General features: G+C 45.1%; 1 protein-coding gene across 1 annotated transcript in view; it reads right to left on the bottom strand.

The window, feature by feature from the left end:
• Window positions 1-25234, bottom strand: part of USP32 (ubiquitin specific peptidase 32) — a 219618-nt gene that overhangs the window by 51510 nt on the left and 142874 nt on the right. The window contains exons 10-16 of the mRNA XM_087717114.1: window positions 22470-22556; window positions 17511-17572; window positions 12168-12270; window positions 9179-9371; window positions 7606-7784; window positions 5356-5496; window positions 2463-2580 (exon numbers count right to left, since the gene is read on the bottom strand). Of these exons, the coding sequence (XP_087573240.1) occupies window positions 2463-2580; window positions 5356-5496; window positions 7606-7784; window positions 9179-9371; window positions 12168-12270; window positions 17511-17572; window positions 22470-22556 (883 nt within the window). The remainder of the gene's footprint in view (window positions 1-2462; window positions 2581-5355; window positions 5497-7605; window positions 7785-9178; window positions 9372-12167; window positions 12271-17510; window positions 17573-22469; window positions 22557-25234) is intronic.

The following is a 25234-nucleotide window of genomic DNA, read 5'->3' as shown; positions in this document are numbered from 1 at the left end:
GTAGAGTGCTCCTGGGTGGAGCAAAAAATGGCCCGTTTTCTGTGAAAACATGCCTGGTTTTTTTTTGGCCAAAAAAAGGGCATGAATAACCTTTAGGAGGCTTGTAGAATGCTCCTGGGGTGCTGGGGAGGGGGGGGGGAATTGAGCAAAAATTGGCCTGCTTTTTGCTCATTTCTGCCCTCTCCAGCCCCCAGGAGCTCTCTGAAAGCCTCCCAAACCCTCTGCATGGCCATTTTGGTGAAGAGGGCGGGGTTATGGGAGGCAAAAAATGCTATATTCAGTGTATAAAACGCACCCAGATTTTCAGCCTCTTTTTTGAGGGGAAAAAGGTGCATCTTATACTCTGAAAAATACAGTAAATAAAAAAATTACTGAAGCATTCTGTCTGAGTGTTTTCTTCCCCAATTTGGGTGAATGCATCAGCAGGCCCTATCTGATGGGGAAAAAATATTCCTGCTTTTGTAATAACCAATACTTTTAAAACTTAAATCATCCAGCTTGATCCCAGCAATGCCAGAACCCTGATTTATTTGCATGCAGGTTAATGAAAAACAGCAAAAATTTTGAATTTTCAATTTCTTTGTAAGGCAGCAAGCATCTCTCCTCTTTCACACCCTGACGTTCCCCCACCCACCCACCCGTCTTCACCATCAAGCAAAGCGTCCTCTCTCTGTATTCAGTACAAAGCCATTTTTCCCCCCTGCAATCGAAAAGCGAGAGATTAAGAATAAGATTACAGCAAGAAAGCATGTTGGGATGGAGGGCAGGCTCACGATTCATGGTTGATTTCACCGTTAGTGCCGAGCGGGGGGGAAAAAAAAAACACCAAATCACTTTCACATATACAAGTGTATTATGAAAATCCCCTCTCTTCCAAATTGGGGGAGTTTTGATGTGTTGAAGGGACAGCAGCTCCGACCACCAGATATTCAATCACGTTTTTGATAAGCAGCTGGCTGGATTTTGTCATATTTGGATTAATACGAGCCACTGATTTTCATCGATTGGGGGGAGGAGGGCTTTCTTGAGACCCCTCTCTCTTTTTTACGGGTGGCAGAAGCAGTAAAAAAAAACCCAACCCAACCATACACACCCAAAGTTGAAGGTTTAGAATGAGCGTTTAAGCAAACTCTTATTAAAGGTCAACACAACAGACAGCTTTTCTTCCAAAGACCTGGGATTACACAGATTACAATAACATTTTGACTGCAGGAGTTTACCCATTATCGGGTACACTTGCTCCTTGGGAGGAAAGCTATGGCAAATCTAGACAGCATACTAAAAAGCAGAGACATCCTCCTGCCAACAAAAGTGCGTCTAGTCAAGGCTGTTTTCCCAGTTGCAATGGATGGCTGTGAAAGTTGGACCATAAAAAAGGCTGAGCGCCAAAGAATGGAGGCCTTTGAACTCTGGTGCTGGAGAAGACTCCTGCATTGAGTCCCTTGGACTGCAAGGCCATCCAACCGGTCAGTCCTAGAGGAGATCAACCCTGACTGCTCTTTAGAAGGCCAGATCCTGAAGAGGAAACTCATGTACTTTGGCCACCTAATGAGAAGGAAGGACTCCCTGGAGAAGAGCCTCATGCTGGGAAGGATGGAGGGCAAAAGAAGAAGTCGGGGACGGCAGAGAACGAGGTGTCTGGATGGAGTTACCGAAGCAGTCGGCGTGAGCTCGATGTCACTCGTGTAAGGGACCCCTGTACTGGGCCGAGTGCTCGGCCAGCAAAAACAGACTCCTGAGCTCCGTTTCCAGCTGCGATGGCCTCTTGCAATCCTCTACCAGCAAAAACGGAGTTCTGGGAGGGCATACACAGCCTACACGAGTTCTGCTTTAAAAGGTTGCAATGGCCTCTTGCAATCCTGGGCCAGCGAAAATAGAGCTTGGGAGGGCTGCCCGTGGCCCTTCCGAGCTCCATTTTTACTGGAAGAGGCCCGCGGGCTGCTCCTTCGCAGTTTCCAGAGCGGCCCTGTGTGCAAAATCTAAGCACCCCGTAGGCCAGATTTAGCCTGCAGGCCGAGAGTTGAACACCCTAATTCCCTTAACGTGTTCATCACAAGATTAACCTCCAGATCCTTCGCCCTCTTTCGTTGCTCTTCTCTGCACTCTTACCGGAATCTCAACCTCTCTTTTGTATCAGGGTGATCAGAACTGGACGCACCATTCCAAGTGTGGCCTCGCCAACGGGTTCGAAACGAGGGGGAAAAAAGCGCCCGAATGCTTCTGTGACCTTTGATGAGAGTTTTGAATCCCTTTGGAAAGGGAGGAGAAGGGGGGGCAACCATCACCAACCATGCTTTTAAGGGTTCATTAGTGTCATTTACAAGCACTGTGGCAGCACAGGCGTCGGAGTCTAGGCGGTGGAGCCGGCCTCCCCTCGAGAACTACTGCGCAGCTGGGTTCTTGCTGTAGTCTTACGTTACCTCTCGGCCAATGCTGAGGAAACAGCCTCAGGCTCATCATACCCATGTTCACCCAGACGTTGGACTGCTGGGTCCGGGTAGCCGGCTGCTGTCTCAGGAAGAGCAAGTAGCGGGGAAACAGCTCCAGCTCGGGCAGGCCCGTCACGCTGTTTCTGATCACCTGCAGGAGGAAACGGAAGCAGGTTTTAAGAGATTAACAAGAGTTGGAAGGGACTTTTGTACGTCATCCAGTCCAACCCCCTTGTTCTGACCGAGGCTTCCCGAGAGCATGAAGCAAACTCCTTGCCCGGACAAAAACCTCTTCTATTCATTTGCTGTGAATTCCGCTCATTCACATCCAGCAAAGTCTTTCAAGGGAGGATTTACAGTCACAGACCTTATCTGGCTTGGAGAGCTGCCAGGCCGATATCTGCAAAACTTGGCAAGGAGTCTCCGAGAGTCACAACCAATTAAGCGAACTAATTGTCTCCTGCAAACTCCACTCCCCCTTCGCTCCACTTTTATTTCCTCTTGGAGGGGCCATTCATCATTCACCTGTGGCCTTACCTCTAAGTTGACCCCTGTTCTTTAGCTGTTCCCTTCGTCTGGCATCTCTGCGCATGTGCACATCAGGAACAGGCTCCAGCTGTTCTTCTGCCTCACTGATGTCTGACTCTGAAGGCAGCTGATAACTGGCATATGGCTCTGGTCCCCTCTCTGCCTCTGACATCAGAGCCTTCCCCAGACTCCAGGAGTGGCCCCTCTTCCTCCCCAACCCCCTCACTCTCCGAATCTGCTGCCAGCTCTGCCGGCCACTGGCAGGCCACAATACCCCTGCCCAAGCAGGAGACCCTACACCATTTAGGATACCCCAATCCTGCAACCATTCTTCATGTTTTAGTCTCCAGGCCCTTAATCACCATTCTTTATTTATTTTTATTTACAATTAGTCCTCAACGTACAACCATTCATTTAGTAACCATTCAAAATTACAATGGGACGGAAAAATAGTTGACATATGACTGTTTTTCACACGTACGACCGTTGCAGCATCCCCCTGGTCACATGATCAAAATTTGGATACCTGGCATGTATTTATGACAGTTGCAATGTCCCAGGGTCATGTGATCACCTTTGCGACCTTCCCAGCCAGCTTCTGACAAGCAGGTTTTGCTTAACGACCATTGCAGCGTCTCCATGGTCACATGATCCGTACAAAAAAACCCCTTCAATTTAGCAGATCATTTGAAGAGACGCTCACGTTTATGTACTTTTGCTGTGTGTAAAAAGCCTGCCGGCTATTATGCCCTTTGCCTTTCAAATGCAGATGGGCTGCTGAATCTTGTCCTATGTTGAGCCACGTGTTTGTGAAGTGGTTGTTTTGTTTCTCCAAAGTACAGATCTGTACACCGGTGATGGTTTCACCAATTCTCTTTTGTGACCCATCCGAATTTCAGAGAGGTGGCAGGGTCACATCACAGCCATGCTGCAGAACAAGCTATCTGGTGTGGCTCTTTAAACTTGCAAGATTCACTGTCTCATGGCCATCACATTGAATGCCCCCATGTCATGCTGTTTATTACTCTTTACTTCCCTCCTGTCCCCTTCTGCTTAGTTGCCATCAGCAGGCGCTAATCCATTAACCTTGTGCTGGCAGATGGAAATGCTTGGTTTTTTAAAATTACTATTATCCCATTACTTCCCCACCTCTGCTTTAAGATGCCACTGTACTTGTGGAGAAACAAACAAACAAAAATCCAATCCCCTCACAACTGTAACCTCTTAAAAATGAACATTTAGCACTGTAATACCCATTTTGGCACAGAGCTAACTTACCAAGCCAAAAAGATATCCAATTTTGTGCGTGGGCGTACATATATATATATACTAAGCTCAACACTCTGGGGTTATGAATAAAAGCAGAATATGAGTTGGAGGGGATATTTTAATGGAAAACATATGCTGGGAGATATCAAAAATCCCAAATCAGGTTTTCCCTCACCTCCACCTGATGCATCCCAGGTGTGCTGCTGTAGCACTGCCATCCAGAAAAATAGATTTATGTTGGCTAGAGAATCCCATATACTGCAATTGAGACGGTTGCCCTGAAGATTACATGTCTCAACCAGGTTTTTTTTCTCCTCCCATTAAATTGAGATAAACTGCATGTTCATCCAACTTTTTAAAGTTGAGTTGAGTTGAGTTGAGTTTATTATATTTCTATGCCGCCCTATTCCCCGGAGGGACTCAGGGCGGCTTACAACCAAGTCAGGGGGGGGGGGGGGAGTACAAATAAGAAAAAAGAACACGAACAAAACAATACCACAATTTAAAACACTCAACAATCATACCATTCGAGGGGGGACAAAAACTCATTAGCCTCAGGCCTGTCAGAAGAGCAAGGTTTTAAGGGCTTTGCGGAAGGCCTGGAGGGTGGTGAGGGTCCAAATCTCCACAGGGAGCTCGTTCCAAAAACTCTGAACATCTAATTACAGGTAGCCCTTGATTTATAAATATAATGGCACCTGCTAAATATGGTCGTAAGCCCTGATGGTCATAAAGAAGATCATCATATGACCGGCCCTATTTCACCTTTTTTTTTAGGTAGTCATTAAGTAAACCCATTGTTCCCTATGAGCTGTGGTGGCGCAGTGGTTAGAGTGCGGTATTGCAGGCTACTTCTGCAGGCTGCTGGCTGCCTGCAATTTGGCAGTTCGATTCTCACCAGGCTCAGGGTTGAGGGCCAGATCTAAGCACCCCGCGCACTGGATCCGGCCCCCGGGCCTTGAGGTTGAAACCCGTGGTTTACATCTTTAGTCAACCAGTTTACATTAAACAATTGGCAAGGGCTTTGGTGATCATTAGGAATATTAAAAGAATTCCATTCGAATGTTTTGAAGATCCCGATTGAGAGTAAATAACCTAGAGGGTTACATTGTCCATTTTCAGTACTTACCGGTCTCGGCAAAGACAGATTCGCTCCGTACCAATGGTAGAGGGCTCTCCACACCGGTTCTGGGACCCTTTCATAATTTTTCCCTTGGATTAATTGGGGCGATGGTTTTAATCGCCCGCCTTCCAAAGTCAATGATGGAGCCTTCATTAAAATAAAAAGAAAGGGGGGGGGAGAACCCTCCATCAGATTCTGAGTTTTTCTTTTATCAAATTTCTGGAAACTGCCCCATGCAGGGAGATTAAAAATCTCAAACTGAATAAAGAATTAATGCAGATCCATTAATTGAGCAACGTTAGGGAGGCTGTCCCGTTTCACAAAAGGGATTCGGCCATTAAAAGGGCTTGGATTATTTGCGTGCTTGTTCAACATGGTCGTTCTGCTGTTTCTTCTGGCAATGCGCCACTTTTTTCTAACGCTGGAGATGAAAGCATTAGCAAGAGTCTGACGCATTAAGAAATGGTCCCTGTGCCGACTTTTTTCCTTCTCCTTCCCCATCTCTTTTTCTCAATTATTATAACTAGCTAGCTGATAACCCGATGCTGCCTGGGTGTTTGTTTATCCCAGCCCTCCTTCCATGAACATTGTCGCAATTTCTAATGTTGGATTTTCCCCTTACTAGAGGGAGCCCCCTTGTGAAGTACTGTAAAACCATTACCATGGCAACTCCACTGCTGTACAGTAGAAGCCAGTTTAAGGAAACAACAGGCTGTATCTTAACAGAAAAGACACCCCAAGGGGTTTTAGGGGTGTCTTACCCCCCACAGTGTTTGTTTCCAGAGAGTTAAGTCATCTGTGTAACAGATTTGGTTGAAATTGCAGGTAGGTAGGTAGGTAGGTAGGTAGGTAGGTAGGTAGGTAGGTATATACCTACATTGTGAATATATATATATATATATATATATATATATATATATATATATATATATATATATATATATATATATATATATATATATATATATATATATATATATACACACACATATATATATATATATATATATATATATATATATATATATATATATATATATATATATATATATATATATATATATATATATATATATATATATATATATATATATATATATACACACACACACACACTGACTATGATCATGATGATCTATCACTATTGTTGTATGTACACTGAAAGCTTATGCACTGGAGACAAATTCCTTGTGCGTGTCTAATCACACTTGGCCAATAAAGAAATCTAATCCTAACTCTAATTTTTAGAATTAGATTACAATAATTAATTATTCTAATTAGAATAATTTTATTTAGAATTAGAATTAGAATTTTATTTTATTTCTAATCTAATTCTGATTCCAGGTTGCAAATCTATTTCACTACTTCGTCTTTGACTAAAGAGCCAAGTTCCAGTTAATTAAATAAGTGAAATATAAGTTTTGCAAACATCTTGAGCACAACATGATTAGGGCAGCTGTCCAAACTAACCTCGCAGTTAGTTCTCATCGCTCCATTCATTCTGACTACGGATTCAGTTCCAAGCTTTTTCGTGGAAGTGTCATAATTTTTTAAAGCTCAAAATACTTGAAAAAGAGTGATTTCCTTATCCCAGTCCACTCCTGCCTTGAAACGGAAGCTGAAAAAATGCAGCCTACTTATAAAGCCAACAGTCAGGGTGCTGAGGTCTACCTGTATCGCAGTGGGCACCAGGGGACTGGTTCCATGGGGAAAGATTTTTCCACGGACCGGAAGGGGCGTGGTTTTGCATACGGCTTACATTTGGCAGATGAGGCTGTCAGGCCTGCAGCCATCTTTTCTTTTGGGTCTTTGGCCTGCCACGCTTTCTATTGCTCTATTATGCATTTTCTATTGTGGGAAAATGAGAGGGGGAATTGTACGGAGTTAGATGCTATGTAGCCATAACAACATTCTTTCTAGAAAGCCAAGGTCATCCTTTGCCTTTGCACCTGAGCGGAACTGGATGGGTGGAACTGCCAGCATGGGAGTGGGAGATTGGACCATGGGATGGACTTGTGGGTGTGGGGGCAAGATCTCGAACTTTCAATTGGGTGGGGAAACCCTGGAAGCTTTCAGATTCGGGTTTTCCCAGATGTGCCAACATGGCTCTCTTAATAAATTGGAACTTTGAGCAATACTTTGCCTCGGACTCTGATTTAGTTTTGGACATCAGCTTCACTTGATTGTACAGACCAGATCAGAGACCGGGGGTTGGGTACCCCTGCTGTATTGTTTTTATACTTATAAGACGCTTACCTTCACAGGCTCTTGCGTTACAAGTGGCTGATTATCGATCGCTCCGGGGCGCTGTGGATTCAGCAACTGCAGTAAAATATTCCCATTAGAGGCAAGGAGGCACTGATTGTTGTTGTCCGAAGAATTAAGTTGCCGAGCAAAGGACATCTCGGCATTGGGAGTGGTGGCATAAATAAAATCTGGAAAGTAAAGGAGGACGAAGCAAAAAATAAGCACGAAGGGTACAAAATTACGGGGGAATATCAGTAAGGAGCAAACCACTGGCACCCAAGGTATGTCTGAATTATAACTGGCCTCAAATCTCACTGTTTGTATGCTGCCTTGAAAATGGTATGAATTGTTTAGAATAACAGAGTTGGAAGGGACCTGGGAGGTCCTCTAGTCCAACCCTGCTGCTTAGGCAGGAAACCCTATTGCCATTTCAGACAAATGGGTATCCAATTTCTTCTTTAAAATTTCCAGTGTTGGAGCATTCACAAGTTTTGGAGGCAAGTCGTTCCACTGATTATTAGCTCAATAACATCTGGAAAGCCGCTTTTTATGATCCACTAGCCTCTTATAACAGGATCTTGGAACCTCCTTCGTTTCCTTAGGAAACTTTACAGGTAGTCCTTGACTTACAACAGTTCATTTAGTGACCGTTCAAAATTAAAGGCACTGAAAAAAATAACTTACGACTGTTTTTCACACTTATAACTGTTGCAGCACCCCTTATGGTCACATGATCAAAATTCAGACGCTTGGCAACTGACTCATATTTATGACGGTTGCAGTGTCCCAGGGTCACGTGACCCCCTTTTGCGACCTTCTGACAAGCCAAGTCACTGGGGAAGCCAGATTCACTTAACAACCGTCTCACTAACTTAACAACTGGAGTGATTTCACTTAACAACTATGGCAAGAAACGTCATAAAATGGGGCAAAATTCACTCAATAAGCGTCTCACTTAACCACATAAATTTTGGGGGCTCAATTGTAAGTGTAAGTCGAGGATTACCAGTATTCTACTATTGTTTCACACGTCCACATAATGCTTCTGTTTGAAAATGTGAATCTGGTGTTTCATAAATTTAGCTAAACCTCTTACCTGGTTCAACCATTCTCACCAGGGGTGGGATTCAAAAATTTTAGCAACCATTTCTCTGCCCGGTTGCTAGGTGGGTGTGGCTGTGGTGGGCGTGGCCTACTCTTCTTCCAGCACCACAGAGGACGAGGGGCGTTTTCATCCTCCCAAGGGATCCGGAGACCAGAAATGGGCCCATTTCCAAACTCCTGGAACTTCGAGGAGGCCCGTTTTTCACCCTCCCAGAACCTCCACGCGAGCCCTACGCTTACCTGGCATCCAAAATGGGCTGCGTGGAGACTCCTGGGAAGAGCAGGGTGGATGGGGCCATCCAGTTCTTGCAACTACCGGTTCGGCAAACCAGATGTAAAATTAGCATCCGGTTTGCCCGAACCGGTCTGAACCGGCTGAATCCCTCCCCCGTTTCTCACAAATTTAGTCTACCTTCAAAGCTCTTTAGAAATAAAACAGTGTGTTGGGCTGTTGTTGCTTTTGGGGGTTAATGCTTACTGCTGTTAGTTGTCTCCGATGCTTCTGACGCGCTGGAAATATTATCTGAAAACCTTTCTTCTGCGGTACTGATGTTATTCGAAGCTCCCATTCGGTCGTCTCCTTGCTCTGACGTAGGTGTCCCAGGACTCAGGAAAGAAGTCTTACCTCCATTTGAGACAGGCAAAGGCTCCAGCATAACAGGGGGAGCATCCTAAATTGGAACAGAAAGTCAGAACTCAATGTCTACGGAGATTCTCAGCTATCCAGGTCATGGTTGTCCCAAAGGTGCTTTTTTTCAAGAGGCAACTAGATTTTCTGGGTTTTCTTTTGAAGACGTTTCGCTTCTCATCCAAGAAGCTTCTTCAGCTCTGGATTCCACACCATCTAGTCAGAATGTCAGGCCTGCAGTCATATTCCTTTCTGGATCTTTGGCCTGCCACACTTTACTATGCTTTTTCATTAGTGGGGAATTGGGAGGGGGAATAATAAGGAGTAGAATGTGTTGTTGTCAAAATAAAATTCCTTTCTAGAAGCCAAGGTCTCACCTCTCTCCCTGCTTTCCGAAAAGCCGTTAAAACCTGGCTGTGTCGGCAGGCCTGGGGTTGATGAGCTCCCTTCCCCTCTCGACAGGTGTGGTTGTTGGTCATTTTAATATGTTTATTTTGTACTTGTATGTTTCCCCTTCCCGTTTAAGTTGTTCGCCGCCCTGAGTCCCTTTTAGGGAATAGGGCGGCATATAAATAAACTAAAACTTAAACTTAAACTTAAGGTCATCTTTTGTTCTCTATACCTCTGAGCCTGACCGGAACTGGATGGGTGGAACTGCCAGCGTGGCAGTGGAAGACTGGACCATGTGATGGACTTGTGGGTGTGGGGGCAAGATCATGAACTTTCAACTGGGTGGGAAAACCCGGGAAGCTTTCAGATTCGGGTTTTCACAGAAGTGCCAACATGGCTCTCTTAATACATTGGAACTTTGAGGAATACTTTGCCTTGGACTCTGATTTAATTTTGGATGCTATTTGGAACGCTGACACAGAGCTGAAGAAGCTTCCTGGATGAGAAGTGAAACGTCTTCAACCACCCCCCCTGCACCCGCGGAAAGTCCAGTTGCCTCTTGAAAAAAGCACCTTTGGCTCAGAGCTCAATTGTAGGGTGAGATGGTAATCCAGAAAAGCCCAAGAACTTCCAATGGTCATTGTCTTGGCCTGGAAGGCTGTCTATGGGCTTGTCCATCACAGTGGTACCTCGGTAACGGTTGGGTGATTCGTTCCCGAGAAAGGCACAATGAATACGAAAAGCGACGTGTAGCAAGGAAACTACGGGACCCACTATTTTGCCTGGGAGAAATAGCGAGTCACGAGGCAGCTGACGTCAGGAAGTTCTTCCTTGCACATCAACTACCAGGGGAAAGACGAGTGCCAGGACAAGCTTTCTGCTTCAAAACTGAATTCGAAGAGTTCTGAAGGAGTCCAAATATGACTGTATACAAATTCCATCCTGGTTTACAAATGTAAGTTTGCCAAAAAAAACCTTCAGTTTTCATTGGTTGAGGGCAGGGGTGGGATTCTATTGGTTCAGACTGGTTCGGGCAAACCAGTAGCTCAGACGATCAAGTGGGCCCAACCGCCTGCCCCTGCCCTTTAGTTGCCTACCATATTTTTCGGAGTATAAGATGCACCAGAGTATAAAAGGCACCAAGATTTTGAAGAGGCAAATTAATAAATGGCCCGTTTTTTTGCAAAAACGGGCCCCTTTTTTTTCAAAAAAAAAAAAAAAAGGGCATGAATAGCCTTTAGGAGGCTTGTAGAGTGCTCCTCGGGGCTGGGGGGGGGTGGGCAAAAACGAGCAAAAAATGGCCTGATTTTCTTTCATTTCTGCCCTCCCCAGCCCTCAGGAGCACTCTGAAAGCCTCCTAAAGGCTCTGCATGGCCATTTTGGTGAAGGGGGCAGGGTTTCAGGAGGCAAAAATATGCTGTATTCAGTGTATAAGACGCACCCAGATTTTCAGCCTCTTTTTTGAGGGAAAAAGGTGCACCTTATACTCTGAAAAATACGGTAAGTTTAGCTTACAGAGGACAGACTTCTTAGCAGTGTTTTAAGTATCTGAAGGGGTGTCATATAATGTGGAGTACAAGAAACCAATCTTGAGGGAGTTATATAGAAGCCAATGTCTAGGTATAAAGGGGCAGGAACGGTTTTTAAGTTCATACCCTGTTTCCCTGAAAATAAGACCTCCCCGGATAATAAGCCCAGTCTGGCTTTTGAGCCCATGCGCTAAATTAAGCCCTTCCCTGAAAATATTGCAATGAGGTGACCACGCTCCCCGCCTCCTGCACCTCAAAAATAAGGTCAAGTGCTTATTTCAGGGGTCGAAAGAAAATAAGACCCTGTCTTATTTTCGGGGAAACATGGTAATGGCCAGGTATCATTTGGAAGCGGATCGGAGAGACCTCTCTCTAAATCAGTGAGCCCTAAGAAAGAAGAAGTCTAGCATAAACAAACTTGAAATACCGTGTTTCCCCGAGTCGTGCAGTAGAGTGGATTGCCACACTTGAGCTGTTTACCTCCCCAGGAGTAATGCAGAAGGTAAGTTTTCTCAAAACTACGCACGCACGTGAAGCGTGTGATCCCCGAACCGGTTGTTAAACCGATAGGATCCCACCACTGGTTGAGGGGCACAAAAGGAGAGCAAAAGAGACTCAGGTGTCTCCTAGGTACTTTTTCCAAAAAGTAACTGGACTTTCTTGGTTTTTTTTTCCTTTGAAAATGTTTCACTTTTCACCCAAGAAGCTTCTTCTTCAGAAAGGAAGATGGTTCTTGGATAAGAAGCCAACGTGGCTGGCTGGCAGTTTCTGGGAGTTGAAGTCCACCCATCTTCAAGATAGCAAGATAGGGGAAACACGGTCCTAAAGGATGAGGGATGTTCAACTGCCATCTATTCTGGTGCATGGACATTGGCACGCTATTTATTCATCCGTTTCTTCAAGTCCATTATGCAACTTACATATTTGACGTATTCTTTCCACTGCTGCCACCACTGCATTGCGATGAGAAACCAGTTGTGTCCTTGCTGAAGGCCATGTCTGCTTTCACGTTCTAGCCAGCCTCTATGCCAAGAAAACAAAGGAAGAGATCAATGGTGCCACACTTAACAACACTTGTGCTTCACATCTACACGAGTGTTTCTTGACCTTGACAATGTTAAGATGGATGGACTTCAACTCCCAGAATTGAGCCAGCCTGGCTGGGGAATTCATTCCTAGCTGGCTGAGGAATTCTGGGAGTTGAATTGAATTTTATTATTTGTATGTCGCCCTTCTCCGGGAGGGACTCAGGGCGGCAAACAACTCAAAAGGGGAAAAAGGGGAACATAGAACAGAATACAAATAATTAAAATAGACAAGAATCACACAACTACACAAGTCAAGATGGGAGGGGAACTCATCAACCCCAGGCCTGCTGGCAAAGCCAGGTTTTGACAGCTTTTCGGAAGGCCTGGAGAGAGGTGAGGGTCCGAATCCCTGCGAGGAGTTCGTTCCAGAGGGCTAGAGCTGCCAACCCTGTGTGATCTAATGGGTCTTTGGGAGGTAATTGGCAGCAGGCGATCTCTCGAGTACCCAGATCCGATACCATGAAGGGCTTTATAAGTTACAAGTCCAGAAGTCTTAAAGTTGTCAAGGTTGAAGACCCCTGGTCGAAGGGACGCAGTGGTGCAGTGGCTTAATGATGCTGGAACAGCTGGCCAGAAATGATCCGCACTCCAATGGTTTGAGCCCAGTTCCACAAGATGGGGTGAGCTCCTGCTGTTTGCTCCCACATTCCTGCCTACCTAGCAGTTCAGTTTTTTTAAACTGAATTGATTAGTTTTTCTTCTACTACTTTTTATTTCTTTTTATATACTAATGGATTAAGATTTTTTTCCTTTCTTTTTACAATGCTGGACTGGATGGTTTTTTTTCTCCATTGAAGAAGATGTATATAAATACTGCATACTCGATTTAAAAATATGTGATTCGATATGAATTATAGGTGATGACTGTGGAAGGGATGCACAGAGGTTTTTGTAACCAACCGTCACACTTTCTACAATTTGTAATGGGAGATGGTTTTGTGTTTTTGTAGGTTTGTGTTCATTTAAAAAATTAAAAATTAAAAAAAGGAGATAAATGGCTATCACTTCAATGGGAAAAATGTAGCCACGTTTGTGTACGCGGAGAGAGGAAGCCTGTGCTGGACCTGGCCGAATGCGACACAAAGCGAGACGAGACCGGCAGAGGAGCCCAGAAGAGCCAGCAACCTCAGGACTGCTAGTCAGCTGATGTAAGGTAGTTCGCCCCCTGCGGTGCACCAAGGATACGTTGAACAAAATGAACTAGCAATTTAGGGTGCCAGGACTTCATCGTTATCTAGCATTTGTAGGTTTTCCGGACATTGTACACCATAGGCTAAATCAATAATATGACAAACACTGGTCTGCAAAGTGTCTAACATCTTCTAGATCAGTGGTCACCAACTGATGGTCTGTGGGAAAATTTTAGTGGTCCGCAGAAAATACCTTCATGCTATTGGACCTGGGTACTTGAGAGACCGCCTGCTGCCAATTACCTCCCAAAGACCCATTAGATCACACAGGGTTGGCCTCCTCCGGGTTCTGTCTACCAGCCAATGCCATCTGGCTACTACCCGGGGGAGGGCCTTCTTTGTGGCAGCTCCGGCCCTTTGGAACGAACTCCCCGCAGGGATTCGGACCCTCACCTCTCTCCAGGCCTTCCGAAAAGCCGTCAAAACCTGGCTGTGTTGGCAGGCCTGGGGTTGATGAGTTCCCCTCCCCTCTCGACTTGTGTGGTTGTTGGTTATTTTAAATGCTTGTATTTGTAGTTTTTGTGTTTCCCTTCCCCTCTTGGGTTTGTGAGCCGCCCTGAGTCCCGTTGGGAATAGGGCGGCATATAAATAAAACGAAACCTAAACCTTATTTGCATTTTTTAATATTGCACCAAATCAGGGTTCCTCAAACGACGGCCCCTGGGATGGATATGTGCAACGAACGCTTGTGTTGCTGCAGAGAGTCTCCCCCTTCAGAGTCTTTTTGTGCAGATCAGAGGGGGGCAGAAATTCCGACTTGGGGTCTGCTTAGCCTCCTTGTGGAGGGCTTTGGGCCAAGGCTGGAGGGAAGCGCCGCTGATGGCAAAGAGCCGGAGGGCCTCGTTCCAGTGGCACTACATCATGGCCTGGAACTGGCTGACCATCTCAGCCCGCTGAGCCTCCAGGGCCCGATACCTGGCCTTGCACTCCCGCAGCTTTTCCTTCTGCTTGGAAACCCTATGCTTATAGTCCTTAGTGAGGTGCTTCTACTGAGCCTCCTTCTCGGTCAGATCCAATTTGAACTGAGCTGTGTTGCCAACTCTTTCTCATGGTGGCTGCTTAGCCTCCAACAACGGCTTCCTGTTGGGGCCCTAAGGAACCCGGGCGGGTGGGCAGGCGAGGAGTGGCGAGTAGCGGCTGGCAAGGTGGCCCTTGACATGAATGACATCCAAGTTCGCCACACCCACCCAATCACATGACCACCTTGCCATGCCCACCCAGCCATTAGGCGGATCATATTATTTCCGCAGCATTTAAAATTATGAATTGAGTGGTCCCTGAGATCCGAAAGGTTGGGGAACCTTGTTCTAGATTGTCTTGGACCAAGCTTACTTTAGGAAACAAAATTTTAGGGGCATTCATAACAAATTTGCAAGCCATTGTCAGAATGAAGCTGTCAAATAATGGTTTCTGAAACAGCAACCATGCTAGCCTCTTCAACATCAATGCCTTCCTCACAAATGTATTACTTTCATATTGAATTGAATACTTTAGTAGCCAAATGTGATTAGACAGACAAGGAATTTGTCTCTGGTGCAGCGGCTCTCAGAGTAACAGAATAAGGATAAATAGTAATGGGAGCAAGAGGGAGGAGTAAAGATGATACCAAAAAGGATAAGTAATAATATTACAGCCATACTATATGGGTAAATGCAGTGGTACCTCGGTACTCATTGTTAAATGGTTCCAGGAGGCGCAATGAGTACCAAAAACAATAGAATAGAATAGAATAAACAGAGCTGGAAGGGACCTTCAAAGTCTTCTAGTCCAACCCCCTGCTTAAGCACGAGACCCTATACCATTTCAAACAAATGGTTGTCCATTTTTTTTAAAACTTCCAATCTTGGAGAATTCACAACTTCTGGAGGCAAGTTGTTCCACGGATTAATTGTTCTCACTATCAAGAAATTTCTCCTTGGTTCTAGATTGCGTCTCTCCTTGATTACTATCCATCCATTGCTTATTATCCCGTCTTCAGGTGGTTTGGAGAATAGATTGACCCCCCCCCCCCGCTTCTTTGTGGGAGCCCCTTAGATATTGCAGATATCTGCCCTCTTTCTAATAAGGAATTATTTTCCCATGAGGAATAATGTAGCAAAGTCACAAGGTAGCCGACACTGACAAATTCTAACTTGAGTATTGAACAAACGATGAGTGTTGGGGACAAAAGGTTTGTGTCAAAATGCAGTTGAGCACCAGGGTACCATTGTACACATACACACTGGATATAATTCGCCTGGCTAAATTCCATTGCATCAAAATTAACAATATAATCAACAATCATAGGACTGTATCAATATAGTTTGGGGACAGAGTATGAAATGTAATCAGGAGAAATTCATAGGGTACAGAAAGTGGTATTTATGTTGTTCAGAGTGACCATTTGCAAGATAGTGATTACAAAGGCATCCGGCACTGACGAGATAATTAACATATATAGCCAGATAAAATCTTCCTCCTGGTTCAGGAACTAGTAATCTGACTGAATTTCTTGACAATTGTGCTCTTTTAATTACAATAGGTTGGTAGCTGGAATGGAGAGAAAGGGTTTTTTTAAAATCATGTATCTGCCCATTAGCCCAGTAGTGTCAGAATGCCATTGTTAGATCCTTTAACAAATAATTGTTTAAAGTGAACCTTGACAGTAGAATTAATTCTAGCTGCACTTTGTGTATTCCATTTCAATTCTGACCTCAGTTTCCAATCCCCATTTATCATGCTTTGTGAGAGAGAGGGAGGGAGGGAGGGAGGGAGGGAGAGAGAGAAGAGAGAGAAAAAGAGAGAAAGAGAAAGAGGAAAAGAGAAAGAGAAAAAAGGGAGAAGAGAGAGAGAAAGAAAGAGGGAGGGAGGGAGAGGGAGGGAGAGGGAGGGACTGAGACTTTGCTAAAAGTTCCCCTTGATATTTCTTTCCAAGAATTTCCCCCAAAAATTGTGCATTTTTTTAAAAAAACCAATCAATCTCAATCTCAAGTGGCTGGCTCTCATGGTTGAAGGCAACTTGGTGGTCCTACAATGATTAAATGTTGAGGTTGGCCACAGAGTTGAGAACTTTAATGAGACTCAAATATTGCAGCTTTAATTCGGGGGGGGGGGGAGGGAATCCTCAGGGATTTCAAAGCTAATTTGTTCCATGACATCTCCTGACATCTCCACTTGGCTTTGAGAGGAGGCAATAGCAATAGCAATAGCAGTTAGACTTATATACCGCTTCATAGGGCCTTCAGCCCTCTCTAAGCGGTTTACAGAGTCAGCATGTTGCCCCCAACAATCTGGGTCCTCATTTTTCCCACCTCGGAAGGATGGAAGGCTGAGTCAATCCTGAGCCAATGAGATTTGAACAGCCGAACTGCAGAACTGCAGTCAGCTGAAGTAGCCTGCAGTGCTGCATTTAACCACTGCGCCACCTCGGCATTCAGTGTTCCACATATACAGGTAGTCCTCAACTTATAACCAAGTATTTTAGTGCTTAGATCTGGCCACGGGGCACCCTGGAAACAGCGAAGGACCAGCCCGCAGTGCCTCTGCCAGTGAAAACGGGCTCCCGATCTCCGTTTTCGGCTGAGACGGCCTCCTGCAATCCTCTGCTCTGTTTTTGCTGGCAGAAGGTTGCAGGAGGCCGTCCCAGCAGAAAATGGAGATTGGGAGCCCATTTTCACTGGCAAAGCATCCAGGCCACCATAGGTGTCCCTGACACATGACATCAAGCTGGCCACGCCCACCATGGCCCCTGCCCCCCCCCAAAGGTCAAACTCAATGAAATCGAGTTTGACACACCTGATCTAGTTGAACCCCTCTCTCTTGGTCCCAATCTGGAGGAAGCACATTAAGTCCTGATGCATCTTATTTCCTACCAAGCACCTTGATTGGTGGAAACCGAAGAAGTTACCTTGCTTATGTCCTTTGCTCCAAAACGCACCTCTTATTTTAAGCTAGGAAAAAGTCCCTGGAATTCATTTGAAAGGTGATGTCGGAAGATCAAACATACCTAATGATTTGCCCTTCATCTCCTGGAGTGGCAGGTCTTAAACCTAAGACTATATGGCACACCTAGAAAAAAAAAGAGATGGGAGTGGAAAAGGTGGAAAGTGAGAAAAATTACTTGCATCAGACAAAAGGACATAAAGTTAACAAGCTATTATTCCTGGTCCGATAATGTTTTGTCAGAATATTCATGAACTGGAATAGGACATGGCAACAGGGTCAGCCAATGGGAACTATTTGGTGACTGAGAGCCATGCCAGACAGCTCGGAGCCTGGGAGTGGCTTACCTATGTAGTTCTGAGTCTGTGCAAGAGAACTAATGTGGTCTGCTCTGAACTCTGAACTGAAAAAATCTCTCCTCTCTACCACATTGGAAGAATCTGTTGTTGGGATTGTACATTTATTCATGTGTTATTATGTATATAAAGAAGTTAATGAATCCAGCCGAATCAGTTATGTGTGTGTGCTTTCTGGATGTGGTTTCTACTGCAAACTCTGACATCTTTTTTAGCAATAGCAATAGCAGTAGACTTATATACCGCTTCATAGGGCTTTCAGCCCTCTCTAAGCGGTTTACAGAGATAGCAATAGCAATAGCAGTAGACTTATATACCGCTTCATAGGCCTTTCAGGCCTCTCTAAGCGGTTTACAGAGAGTCAGCATATTGCCCCCAACAATCTGGGTCCTCATTTTACCCACCTCGGAAGGATGGAAGGCTGAGTCAACCCTGAGCCGGTGAGATTTGAACCGCTGACCTGCTGATCTAGCAGTAGCCTGCAGTGCTGCTTTTAACCACTGCGCCACCTTGGCTCTACAGAGAGTCAGCATATTGCCCCCAACAACAATCTGGGTCCTCATTTTACCCACCTCGGAAGGATGGAAGGCTGAGTCAACCCTGAGCCGGTGGGATTTGAACCGCTGAACTGCTGATCTAGCAGTAGCCTGCAGTGCTGCATATAACCACTGCGCACCTTGGCTCTTTCTATACCTTTCTACCTTTCTATAGGTAGCGACTCAATTTACAACCACAATTAAGCCTAACATTTCTGTTGCTAAGCAAGGTAGTTGTTAAGTGGGTTTTTGCACCGTTGTGAACTGAATCACCACAGTTGTTAACTTAGTAACATGGCTGTGAAGTGAACCTGGCTTCTCCATTGACTTTGCTTGTCAGGAGGTCGCAAAAGATGAATCATGTGACCCTGGGACATGGCAATCGTTGTAAATACTGTATGAGCCGGTTGCCAAGCATCTGGATTTTAATCGTGTGACCATAAAGGCATGGCAAAACAAACCCATCAGGGAAAGATTCAGCAGTCCACCTGCATTTAAAAGACAAAGGCCACTCTTCTGAAGTCAGCCAAGTCCACCTTTTGGACAGAGAGGACCACTGATTTGAAAGAGGGGGTCAAAAAGGCCATCTTGTGACCTCTAGACTGGACTACTGCAACGTGCTCTACATGGGGCAGCCCTTGAAGAGCATTTGGAGACTTCAGCTTGTCCAGAATGCAGCCGCGCGAGCGATCGTGGGTGCACCTCGGTTCACCCACGTAACACCTATCCTCCGCGAGCTGCACTGGCTGCCTATTTGGTCTTCGGATACGCTTCAAGGCGCTAGTCGTCACTTATAAAGCCCTTCATGGTATTGGACCTGGGTACTTGAGAGACCGCCTGCTGCCAATTACCTCCAATAGACCGATTAGATCCCACAGATTAGGCCTCCTCCGAATCCCATCCGCCGGCCAATGCCAACTGGCGACTACCCGGAGGAGAGCCTTCTCTGTGGCTGCTCCGACCCTCTGGAACGAGCTCCCTGTGGAGATTCGAACCCTCACCACCCTTCAGGCCTTCCACAAAGCCCCTAAAACCTGGCTGTTCCGACAGGCCTGGGGCTAAAGAGCTTTTGCCCCCCTCCTCGAATGGTATGGCTGTTGTGTGCTTTTAAATTGTGTATTGTTATGTTCGTCTTTTTTATCCCCTGTCTGTACCCCCTTCCCTGACTTGAATTGTGAGCCGCCCTGAGTCCCCTTCGGGGGAAAGGGCGGCATATAAATGTAATAAATCCAATCTAATCCAATCTAGGTCAAAACCGAACTGAACAGCAGTCTCTCAACAGAGGGGACTGTAGGACATCATCAATCTACAACACAGTCCTTTCAGCAGTTCCAAGAAGCAGTTCAACCCCCATTTGCACCACTCAGGTGAGCCTGAGACACAGATGAACCTCCAAGGGCCTCTGCAGAAGAGCTGAAGAAGCTTCTTGGATGAGAAGCGAAACGTCTTCAAAGAAAAACCAGAAAGTCCAGCTGCCTCTTGGGGAAAAAAAGCACCATGACCTCGATGGCTGAGCATCTCCATAGACATTTCTCTGAAGACGTTTCGCTTCTCCTCCAAGAAGCTTCTTCAGCTCTGACCGGAATGGTGGGGAATGGAAGGATTTATATTCCTTGCAGTCACGTTGGTCATTTGCATCATTTCAGAGGGTCGTTTGAGGATACCTGGAGGTTTATCTGTGTCTCCAGGCTCACCTGAGTGGTGTTCCCGGTGCCTGTAGTCTGCAATTCCCTCCCTCCCTTGGAAATCCACTCCAACTCCCAAAACCATTCAAAGGGGGTTCATCCCAAATTGTAAACCACCAGGTGACCTCAACGACCCTCTAAAGGGATGCAAATGACCAGCTGTTTGCAAGGAATATAAATCCTTCCATTCCCCGCCATCCAGTCAGAGTTGAAGAAGCTTCTTGGATGAGAAGTGAAACGTCCAAAAGCACCTTTGGAACAAGTGACTGTCATAAATGTCAGTGGCCAAGTGTCTGAATTTTGATCACAGGGATGCTGCAACGTTCCTAAAGGTGAAAATCAGCCACCAGTCGCTTTTTTCAGTGTCCTCGTAACTTCAAACGGTCATTAAGCAAAGTATTGTTAAGGAGTATCTGTGGAAGACATTTTCCTATTCGAGATAAAACAACTGAGCCCACCGGAAACGTTTGTCCAGAGCTGACTGAAGCTATCGCCCATAACTCAATTCAGACATTGTGCCAAACCAGAGTTTCTGCTTCCAGGATCTACCGTATTTTTCGGAATATAAGACGCACCTCCTCCCCCTAAAGAGGGTGAAAATTTGGGTGTGTCTTATACACTGAATGTAGCCCCACCCACCCACTGTCTCCCGCCCTTTGGCTTCTGCCTCCCAGCAATTTACCTCCTTGCAGCAAACGGGGGAAAATGGGGCTTGCGGAGGCTGCAATAGGTTATAGCAATCCCTGCAGCCTGAAACAGCTGATGATCGGGAGGCTTAAACTGAAAGTGAAATTGACTGTTTGCTCCAGGAAGCAAATTGCTGGGAGGCAGAAGCACATTTTGGTTTTCTTTTGCTAATCAGCCTGTTTGCTGCAAGGAGGTAAGCCAATAACTATAAATGCGTATAGAAAGTTCAAATTATTAGACTTATTATTTTAAAGACTGCTTTACTATTGTTCTAGACAGCTTAATAGCAATAGCAGTTCGACTTATATACCGCTTCATAGGGCTTTCAGCCCTCTCTAAGCGGTTTACAGAGTCAGCATATTGCCCCCACAGTCTGGGTCCTCATTTCACCCACCTAGGAAGGATGGAAGGCTGAGTCAACCTTTGAGCCGGTGAGATTTGAACCGCCGAACTGCAGTTAGCAGTCAGCTGAAGTGGCCTGCAGTACTGCACTCTAACCACTGCGCCATCTCGGCTCAACAAAATTAACAAAATTTTGCTTCACAAAATGAAGAAGCTTTTTAAAACAAATGCTTGATCTGAAGAGGCCCAGTGCTATTGTATCTTCTTTTAAATAGCAGAGAATAATGTATACTTCCAGAAAGCCACATCAATTTTAATAGCATCTGTACATGTATAGTCTGAAATGTAACACTACAAACAGTGTATATTGTCTGTGCTGTTTGTTGCAAGGAGGCAAATTGCTGGGAGGCAGAGGCAGATATTTTTTTCACCTTGTTTTCCTCCCCAAAAGTTAGGTGCGTCTTATACTTCGGAGCATCTTATACTCCAAAAAAATAGGAGTTTCAGAGGAGGCTTCATTTCCCCATCCTAATCGGTATGCTAAATGTCTCTGTATTGCAGCCTTCTCTGGAAAAGGAGGCCGTGGCTGTAACGCTGGCTCTTATCTTTGTTCCCCTGCCAACCGCATTGAGTACACTAAATGCGTACACTGGCCCTGGTTTGTTAAGAATTCTGGCATCTAACGCTGCAGCTCTTCGCATGTACAGGCGTAACCTCGTTTCGAGGGGCAGAAGGTATCGCGTGCCAAATGGGCTGCCCAGCCCAATTTGAAGAGCAGGTTAAGAGTTCTGCTGCAGAACACCTCCGCATTCTTGTTCATCTTGCAGAATCTCTCCCCCCCCAATTCAAAATGAAACGATCGTTTTTGCTTTATAAGGTCTTGCAAAATACCACAACGCGAGCTAATTATGCTGGGCATTATTATCAGTATTTTGAGTGGTTGTTAAATGAATGGTTGTAACTCAAGGAGTACTTGTGTTATTCATTCATTCTCTCTCTCTCTCTCTCTCCCTCCCTCTTTCCCTCGCTTACCTACCTACCTCAAAAAAGCAAACATACCTTCTGCCTATTTTCCCTGCAACAACAACTCTGTGAAGTGGGATAAGAGAAAAATAACTGGCTGAAAGTTCACAAACTGGCTTTCGTAGGACTGGAACTCACCATGTCCTGTTTTCCAGTCTACCATCTTAACTATCCAGCCACCTTGGCTGATATGAGTCAGGCAAAAGAGAAGCATCTCAGCAAAGTTCACACTTCCAAAAACAACAACAACAACAACAACAACAACAAAACCAGACATCTTCGGGAATGCAAGTGACAGAGGAGCTGATGCAGCATTTGGCATAATCCGTGACTGCAAAGCAGGCAGGTAAAGCCAAGGCCTGCCTCCCCTTGGAGGTTTGGGCTTGCAGGAAACGTACCTGAAAAGCAGGTTGAGAAATTCATTGGCAAGGGCACTCTTCACACTCCAGATCTGATAATCCTCAAGGGTGAGATGTCCAAGCTGAAGGGGGGAGGAAGGAAGGAAAATCAATAGGGTTTTCCCCCCAAAGGGTTTGCTCAATGAGGTTTCTCTCTCTCCCCACTCTCCCTCTTTCCCCCTCACTCCCTCTTCCCACCTCTTCCCCCTCTCCCTTTCCATCTCCTTCTCTCTTCCCCTTCTCTCCATCTCCCTCTTATCCCTTCCCTCTCTCCTTCTTTCCACCACTCTTCCCATTCTCTCCCCTCTTTCTCTCTCTCTCTCCCTCTCTTCCTCTTCCCACCTCTCTTCCTCCCTTTCCTCTCTCCCTCTCCCTTCCTCTTCTCCTTCTCTCCATCTCACTCTCTTATCCCTTCCCTCTCTCCTTCTTCCCACCTCTCTTCCCATTCTCCCCCTCTCTTTCTCTCTCCCTCTATCTCCTCCTCTCCTTCTCTTCCCCCTCCCCCTTCCTTCTCTTTCCCCCTCTCGCCCTCTCTTTCTCTCTCTTTCTCCCTACCTCTATCCCTTTCCCTCCCTCCCTCTTTTCCCTCTCCCTCTCTTCTCTTCCCCCCCTCCCACCCTCTACCTCTCTCCTCCCTCTCTCTCACACACATACCATTTCTCCCATGCAAAATGAAATGGATATTTTAAGGAAAATAAAGAAAAGCTTTGGCCAAAAATCAATCTGTTCTATCTGCAGATCTGAAGCTGGTTTTGATCAATTAATAGTCATGATTTCCCTGGAGAATCACAGATCCGCAAACTACTCTCAATAATTTTGATTTTTCTCAGGGAAACTATCCAACCACATTTTTTCTAGCTGGAAGCCATGTCAGTTAAACAGGTGTTTTTAAGTAAAGTTTTTTCAAAAATATTTCCTGAAGATAAAATACAAAATATAGATTTTTTTTAAAAAAACCAACAAGATTTGCAAAGAAGACACAAAAAGGAGAAGAAAAAAGGGTATATTGCTGATGTAAAATTAATAATAAACACATAACCTCCACCCTGGTTGAATGCTGATGCTCAAACAAATCTAATCTGTTTCTCCTCCTCACATTGCAGGTTGGCAAATAGTTATACATTTTCCTGCTGCGCTTGCTAAATTACTACTTACATCACACTCCCTTAACCCATATTGCAAATATACAAATCTATTGTCTGTCAATCAAGTTAACCCAATGCCATTTGAACAGGTTTTATGTAGATTGGCTGTCACAATGGAAGATAAGTTCCACTGAACTATGATCAGGACCAGATTTTATGGATGATGGTGTGTTTCAGGGAACTATTCCCACTGAAATTTTGGGGTTGTTTTCTAGAGGAACTTAATAGCCAGAACAAAAGTAAGTGGTTGACTATTATCTGAAATTGAAAAATTGTGGAATTAAAAAAAAGGGGGGGGGGTTGTGTTTTGATGCTTTAATATCTTAAATTGCTCTCCATCTTCTTCTTGTTGTACCACCTCCGTCATTGGACGTTGGCGATGATGTTGGCCATCCTATTTTAATCAACAGCGGCATGAAAAAGTGCTGTTGAGTTTTGTCCAAATCAGTCCCTTAGATTTTGAAGCCATTTAGGTTCTTCTTTTGCTTGGATCTCATTTGCCTTCAATCTTAATTAAGTGAAATATGGTGTATTTCTCTGGGTGTCGCATCATATGTCCCAAATATTCTGACTTTTGTTTTTTTATGCTTTTGATAATTTCCCTTGGCTTTCCCAGGCTGCTTATCACCGCCTCACTTCTGATTTTGTCAGCTCTCCTTCAGCAATAGCAGTAGCACTTAGCTTATATACCACTTCACAATGTTTTACAGGCCTCTCTAAGCGGTTTACAGTCAGTCTATGGCCTCCAACAATCTGGGTCCTCATTTGACCAACCTTGGAAGGATGGAAGGCTGAGACAAGCTTGAGCCAGTCAGGATCGAACTCCTAACAGTGGGCAGAGTTAGACTGTAATGTTGAATTCTAACCATTGTGCCATCGCTGCTCCTAACCTTTCTCATATTCAGGAGCTTAGAAGAATGTTAGTAGAACAGTGAAAGCCCAGCAGATGGAATGAACCAATTTTTAAAACATATTTAACAATAACTGTTCTCTAATTTTACTATGGGGTAAAAACGATGAGTGTAATTGCATCCATTAGCTCAATGGATTACTGCCACCGTATACAGTAGGTAATCTACTTCTTAATCTTCTTCTTCTTCTTCATCATCATCATTATTTATATTTTGTTTTATTTTTTTATAGTGTGTGTGTGTATAATATTATATATGTATGTTCCAGCATAACTCTGGAACACCTTAAGCAATTTCAACCAAGCTTTTTACACAGATGATACCCTCTGGAAAAAAATACTGGGGGGGGGGGGAGAGAGACACCCCTGGTGTGTGTGTTTGTGTGTGGGGGGGAAAGAGATACCCCTAGAGTGTGTGTGTGTGTGTGTGTGTGTGTGTGTGTGTGTGTGTGTGTGTGTGTGTTTTGCAGCATAACTCTGGAATGCCTGGCCTTTAAGGAGAGTGAGTGCGGCATCCTAGAGGGGCAATTGTTTGTGATGTCATGGAAGGCGCAAGTGAGAGCTTGGGCCATTAAGGAGAGCGAGTGCGGCATCCTAGAGCAGCAATTGTTTGTGATGTCAGTTCCTTCACAGCTTCTCCTGGAAAGCCAGCCATGACGTTCGCCCTCCAGTGGACCAATGGGGAAGTGCCTGATGGATTTGGGAC

The sequence above is a fragment of the Thamnophis sirtalis genome, unplaced genomic scaffold (genome assembly GCF_051295495.1).
Source record: "Thamnophis sirtalis isolate CommonGarterSnake01/CBP01778 unplaced genomic scaffold, rThaSir2_p1.2 scaffold_6, whole genome shotgun sequence".
NCBI classification, from domain to species: domain Eukaryota; kingdom Metazoa; phylum Chordata; class Lepidosauria; order Squamata; family Natricidae; genus Thamnophis; species Thamnophis sirtalis.
Note: the sequence above shows the minus strand (reverse complement) of the source record. Positions and strands in the feature narration are given on the sequence as shown.